Below are 7202 nucleotides of genomic sequence, written 5' to 3' on the forward strand. Positions count from 1 at the left end.
CTTTTTGGGTCTCTTCTCCTTCCCCAGTGCTTCTAAGCCGGAGGTTTCATCCTACTTTCTATGCGAGGCCCCATGTGGACTGGCCACTCAAGGCTGACCTGTAAAATCTGGCTTATCTGGGCTTTAAGATGGAAATGTCTGACTCCTGTCACTTTTATCCCAATGCCTGAGACACACCTTTGCAGGAAGGGGGTGTGGTTGGCGGAGAGGAGAGGTGCACAGACAGTGAGTGAGGAGCAGAGTCTGTCTGGAACACAGGGTGTTCTCCAGGGAGGGCTCCCAGGATGCGGTCACAGCCCACGGGGTGTGACCAGGAGCCTCCAGCGTCTGGGAGGAGAGGAGGGCTCGGGGCTGGGGGCGGGGGAGCTCATGGGCAATAGCCTCCTGCCTCCAGCTGTGTTCAGAGCTGACCAGCCTAGGTGACTGAGCTGAGGCTGTACAGAGGGCGGAGGATGGCAGAGACAGGCTACAAACGGGCTTATTTTGTTAATGAATTTTTAAAATTGGATTTTTTAAAAAACTGTCTCTTTTTTTTTTTTCTGGTCATGCCACAAGGCATGTGGGATCTCAGCTCCCCAGTCAGGGACAGAACCCGGGCCCCTGCATTAGAAGAGTGGAGTCTTAACCACTGGACCACCAGGAAAGTTCCAGGGCTTATTCTTTTAAAATAACACTTGTAAGCATAAAAGAACTCACATTGTTGAAAAATCAGTTGGGAAATCAAGTGAACAAGAAAACATCACGTGCTCAGAAGCCCACCTCCCTGAGAGCTCCTGGTAACATCTGCTGTATTTCCTTCTAACACACAGTAGGAACTTTGACTTATTTTTTTGGCTATGCCGTGTGACCTGCAGGATCTTAGTGCCCTGACCAAGGACTAAAAGCGCCCTCAGCAGTGACAACACGGGTCCTAACCGCTGGACTGCCAGAGAATCCCACATAACACACATTTAGTTTGTTGAAATAGTACTTCTTTTTCTTTCACAGAATTTTTCTTTCACAGTATGTATTCAGGTCATACATCAGTTTCTTCTAGTAGTTTCTGCTCAACACTTCTGTTAATATTTGGACACCAGATTCATAGCACTGTCTCTGGGCATGTGGTTCATACATGGCTCTGTCTTTCCTCTGAGCCAGGTCTGCCTCTTTAAAAATAAAAGGTCTCTAGCCAGCAGGGACTACATTTTCCAGCTCACTTTGTGATCACCCAAGGGGCCCTCATATGCACTTAGACGAGATGAGATGGATTCACTGAATAGGCATTGCATCATCACGCACTCGTTCATGGAAAGCACCTAATATTTAAGATGAACTCAAAGCATTCTTCTGGATGGCTGAGAACTACTTCAAATATACGTAGTGTCATCAGCAAATACTTCCAACTCTATTTTAGACACAAGAAGGACTCAAGCTTCTTTTAGGACATGTCTGTATCTTTAAGGACCTCATCATACCTGCTGGGAGAGGGCTCTCTTTGACCTTTGTTCCTTACTTTGCCCCCAACTGCTTTCCTCATTTTCTCTTTGTTCTGTGTGTTTAGATCTAGCAGGTAAGGCTCATCCTAGGATAGGACCTAGGAGACCATTTGTGTTCTAAAGCCAACCAGGCAGAGTGACAGAATTTAAGAGCAAGATCCCGAACCCCAGCCAGCAAAGGGGAAAGGAAGGAAAACTTCCAACATGCTGACAGGGCTGCGCCTGGGGCCTGGGCCGCATCCCACGTAAACAGGATGGGGAGGAGCAGCCAGCAGCCCTGGAAGGTAAGCAGACGTCCGAGTCAAACGGTGCTGACCCGTCAAGGACACACACCTTGAAGCAGCAGTGTGCCTGCCCTGCAGCCAGCAGGCAGCAGAGTGCAAGGGTCCCTCGCTTTTCCACAAATCTTATGCTCTCTACAGCTTTGTAAAGGAAGATATTCATAAAAGATGACGCAGAAGAAACGAGGAAGTGAAAAGGCTCCCAAATCAAGTACCCTGGATGTCCTCTACTGTAACTCCATCAGTGGGATTTTAATTTGATCCTTCGTATTCACTCAGCTTCTAGGACAAGCAGGTCAGTGGGAAGTACCGTCAAGTGAGAAACCTCTGTGGTTGATGAGGACAGAGAATAGAGACCCTATCGTGTACCTGGGTCAGAAGTAACCCCGAGGAATGAGGTCCCTCTAAATGGGAGAGACTTCTTGCTCTTTGTGGGTCTGTTCTTGTCTCATTCATTCAAAATATTTCTGCACATTTACGGTCTGTCAGGCCCTGACCGAGGACCCTGCAAAACGGCAGTGAGGAGACAGTGAGGTCTTCCACGGTTAAGAAGCATCCCCATGGGAGAAACATCACCCAAACCAGCCTGCAGGCAAGTGAGCAGAGATCAGAAGTAGCTCCGTGCTGTGGGGACAGCAGAGAGTGTGGTTTATGGGGACAGCTGGGGACGCCTCAGGCCAGGTGGTAACAGGGAACAAAGGGGGCAGCCAGCCATCTGCAGCCCAAAGACATGCCAGGGAGTGAACACTCCAGGCAAGGGGACCCCACGCCCCAATTTCGCGTCTAGGAGCGGGGTGGGGACCATGGGGAGCTTCCAAGCAGGGCAGGTCCAGCTCAGCTGATCCTGTGATGAGAGGGTCCAGGCTGCCCCTCCTCCTCCTGTCTGCTCTCACCACTGCTCCTCATCATGCGGATGTCAGCCCAGAACTGGACCAGGTGACACGGTAGCAGTAGTGCATTTATAGGGCCTGTCCTGTTGTAAGACAAGCGCTGCAGGAAGAACCGGGGCTCTCAGGGTGGGGGCGAGAGCAAGGAGGAAGACGCAAGGGTCCCCAGGAGCAGCCCATCTGAGAAGCCATTTGGCCCTTTCAGGTAGGAATCCTGACACTGCTTCCTCCGGCAGCCGCGGCGGGGCAGTGAGAACGCAAGCAGAGGAAGCTCCGCCCACACCTCGGGCAGGTGACCCAGCAGGGAACGCTGCAGGGTCACGGCGCATGCCATCCACAGACACAGGTCGGGCTCTGAGGCGAGGGGAGGACCCGCGCTCGGCTCACAAGCCTGCACTGTCTCCCCGTTGAGCGGTCCTGCGTCCAGCACAGGGACGTGCCCCGGCTTCCCCTCCTCCCGTCGCCTCTCGGACACCTCATCGGCTCCTTCCACACACACAGGAAGAACGTCAAAGAAGCAGGAAGTGACAGGGTCTGACAGCAGCATCCGCTCTTTCCACTCCTCTGGGCCTGGTGCAGGGGATGCGCTTGGTGAGCGGACGGGACCTGCTTCTCTGTGCTTTCCGAACGCCGCCTGCTCAGGGTGGCCCCGAGGTGCCCCCAGGTTTTCCCCGGAGATGACACACGCCTGTGTCTTTCAGGGACTGCTTTTCGGCAAGAATAGAGAGACGGGATTTTGTTTCCCATTAACAAACCGAGTGGTGCATTTATGTTGCCTCTTCAGGCAGCATTTGTAGACTTACTTGGTGGGCTCTGAACAAGGATGATAACATGACAAGTAGCTCACAAGCTATTCTACCTTCCTCCCCTCCTCTTTGGCTCTGATAAGCACTATGATTTCAGCAGCACTTCACCTCTCCTGTGTACTGCGAGGGACGGCACTGGGTGTCAGACACAGGGACTCTCAGATACTCTCACGACTTCCCTGGGTGCAGTGAAAGTGCCCTCTGGTCTATGGTGTGGTGTGTGGGCACCTGGATGTCACTGAACGGCTATGCTCAACCCCAGGGAACTCACACCGGGGGAGGGGCAGAGTCTGCGCCAAGGACACCGCCTTGGGCGTGAACAGGGGAACCCACAACCCTGGGGGGCGGCGCACCCTCAGGGCAGAGGCAGACAGCAGCCAGGGGCTGGGAGGGCACCAAGACCCATGCTGGGGGTTTCTGTTCTAGAATCTTGCTGCAGAAAGGAATTCAGGACATTTCTATCTTTTCATTTTAGTCTTTTTTCCCCCCTCTCATGATTGCTACTGAGCTCTTTGAGAGGAAAAATACAAAGAGATTTTCCTTCTAACAATGACACTATTTCAGGAATTTAACAAATAAAATACCCTTTTCAGATTCACTTAATAAGAGTAAATATTTAAATTCCTACTATTTTCAGTCCCTCCTAATTGTTTCCTATTTGTTTGCTTACAAATGATTCAGATGAATGGTATGCCATAAAGTTCCCTACCCACCCCTCAAATATAAGCCCCTCCTTTTCTATGAAAAGGAGTAAAATCATGGGTTGATGAAAAAAGATTCAAGTGGACCAGTTTTTCCACTGCTAATCGTAAGATTCAAAATTTCATTTTTTCCCAAAGTATGAAAAGAAACAGACATGTATAAGAATTTTACTTAGTGGTTACATTAATCATTGACACCCTGGACATCATTCCACATTACCTATAGATGTCATTCAATGGCATTCCTATCAATGGATACAACCTTTAAAACAATGAGCCAACCTTCTCAGATAACAGAGAAAGGGGTGGAAGGCCTCATACCAGACCTTGGCACTAGTTCCCTCAACCACTTCTGTATTGTTTGACCTGCCGCTTCAAGCATGCACTCGCTTTGTGATGAAAACAAAATCCAAAAAAGTGCTACAATTCCTAAGAAAATTTAAAAATTGATATATATGTTGGAAGGGTCAATCACATATTATTTCCTCCATAGTAACTGGAAGGTACTCATACAACATGGACATCATGAAGGGATGCTCTAAGGATATACTTACACACAAAGATTTGAAAACAGAAAGCAGGACAAAACCTGCTACCAGCAATGTGACTTCTAAGCTACCAAGTTTCCCTCAATTTCCTCATGAAGGGAATTTAGACACTGAAATCCACCCTCCCTGGACTTGACTTTAAACTGAACACCTGACTAGTAAGCAGATCATGATGTCAGTCTGCCAATTTGTGCCCGAGCCATTCAAGTAGCTCTTAATAACCACAGAAGTGTTCCGTCCATCTTTTATAGACATCCCCCCACACAGTTGAGTCAGCTGAAGAGCTGCTGAAACCCCTGAGATACGGAGGCTGCGAGGCCTGTGAGCAGCCCCTTCTGTTTGCTCTCCTGTGACTTATACTCAAGAGCCAGCAGGTGTTAGTGGACATCTTCCTTCTCTGCCCCAGGAGAGCTGGTCCCTTGCTTCATCCAAAGCACTGCAAATACACACTCTGGATGCAAAGATAAAAGCAGATGGCAGAGACAATTAATTCAGTGGGCTGGAGCTACAGGGGCATAAGCCTCTCTTCAGGTGCCTGTCTGAGCTGCTGAGACCTGTCCCGCATCTCAGGGGGCTTTGTCTAGGTGAGGAACATGCTACTGTACACAACTGAGCAGCCCACCGCCCACAAAACGAGCCCGGCAGATACATGAGGAAGCCTGAGGTGTTCATTGTAAAAGATAATAAAAGCAAGTTCTGAAGCTGTGATATAGGCAGTGCAGAAGTTTCCTTTCACAGAAGTGCCTGCCCATCTGTTGACTCAGGCACTAGTCTGGCTGATTTGTTATTTGAGTGGTCTAATAATGCCCACGAAACTGCCCAATAAACAATAAAGTGATGAATGAATGTAAGATGCCATCCTAATCTGAAAACTGGCCTGTTCCCACAATGAGTCACAGTCAGGGGGAGGAAGCAGTCACTCCTGTCCTGAGGCTGCTTCCTGCCCCACAGCACACCCCTCCCCCAGACAGCGAGGGGAGCACAGGCCCTGGGGAGTCCATCCTCGTGCAAACACGGCCTCAATGATAGGACTTTGATGTTCCCGCCGACCTCCGTCAGGGTAGGGACTCAGCTCTGCTCTGCTCAGAGGGATCCCTTAACTGACTCTCTAACGGGTTCACCACCACCCTCCCCGGTGGCACCAGCGCAACCCCGCATACAAGCATCACCACCCTTTTGTAACACTGGAAACCAAGTAGGAAGGTGGTGTGGGTGGAAGCACGCCCTTCGTGGAACGCTGCACCCAGCGGCTTGTGCTGGGAGAGGCGCTCTCCCTCCACCCCTCCAGCAGCCTGCCACACCTGGAAACTCCATCTTCAGCCACAGGCTCCGTGCTTAGTCAGATTTCCTCATCAACTCCTCTACTTAAGACAGTGGCAGTGATTTTCACAGGCCGGCTCTCAGCAGGCCCTTCCCACCTTCTGAAGACACCTCTGCCCCAGGCAGGACACCTGCGCAGCTGAAACCAGCTACGGTTTTTAGCAAAAGGTAGGTTGAACCAAGCCTCTCATGTACTTCTCTGCTTTGGGGTGTTTTTTACATTTGAGGGGCCCCATTGAGCAAGGTCACACAGCCGGGACACCTGCCTGCAGGCGGCCTTGCCCCGGGGGAGGTCTGGACCCTGGGCCCCTGGCAGAGGCTGGACCGTGGCTGTGCGACAGGGGTACTCACAGCTTGGGCTTGGCGAGCAGAGGCGGGGGCTCCTTCACCGGCGACAGCAGAGCGGGCGGGCTGGGGAGAGCGGTGCCGCCCTCAGCTCGGCCATTCACCATTCCGTTTACTCCGCGTGCGGGGTGCACACAGCTGGCTTCCCTGTCGGAAGCAGAGCTCAGCCCCGACTCGGGGCCGCTCTTGGGAGGGGCCTCTGCCGGCTTCTGCGCCACCAGCTCGAAGGGGCTCGCCTCCCATAGGGGAGAGGGCAGTGGGAAGTGGCCACTGCCGGACTCTCCTGCTGAGTCGTAGCCGCAGGCGTCTGTGCTGGCTGAGGGAGGGAGAGGAGGGAACTCGGTGAGATGGCCTGGCCGCAGCCCCTTCCCACCCCACCCACAGCCTGGATCCTGGGTGGGGGCTGCTGCGGGACAGTGCCAGAGGGGGCAGGGGTGGGGCGGGGCAGGCTGGTCCCCCAGGCTGGACTTCATCTCCCAGGTGGCTCACAAGTGGGACCCCGGCTACCAGGTTATTAACAAATTTCAAACAAGAGCTAAAAAAAGATGACAATAGACTACTGGTAACGACGACCTTATATGCAAGGCAGCAAAATAGACACAGATATTAAGAACAGACTCTTGGACTCTGTGAGAAAAGGCAAGTGTGGGATGATTTGAGAGAATAGCGTTGAAACATGTACATTATCATATGGAAAATAGGTGACCAGAGCAAGTTTGATGCGTGAAGCAGGGCACTCAAAGCCGGTGCACTGGGACACCCTGGGGGATGGGGTGGGGACGGAGGTGGGAGGGGGTTCAAGCTGGGGGGCACACATGTGCACCAGTGGCTGATTCATG

The 7202-nt window shown here is 51.9% G+C and overlaps 1 protein-coding gene across 1 annotated transcript in view; it reads right to left on the reverse strand.

The window, feature by feature from the left end:
• Positions 1 to 619: 619 nt before the first annotated feature.
• LOC104997852 (palladin-like) overlaps positions 620 to 7202 on the reverse strand; it is a 187035-nt gene continuing 180452 nt past the window's right edge. Inside the window, exon 9 of the mRNA XM_010852791.1 lies at positions 620 to 6679. Within this exon, the coding sequence (XP_010851093.1) occupies positions 6366 to 6679 (314 nt within the window). The 3' untranslated portion in view covers positions 620 to 6365. The remainder of the gene's footprint in view (positions 6680 to 7202) is intronic.

The sequence above is a fragment of the Bison bison genome, unplaced genomic scaffold, assembly GCF_000754665.1.
Source record: "Bison bison bison isolate TAMUID 2011002044 unplaced genomic scaffold, Bison_UMD1.0 scf7180017864316, whole genome shotgun sequence".
In the NCBI taxonomy this organism is placed as follows: Eukaryota; Metazoa; Chordata; class Mammalia; order Artiodactyla; family Bovidae; genus Bison; species Bison bison.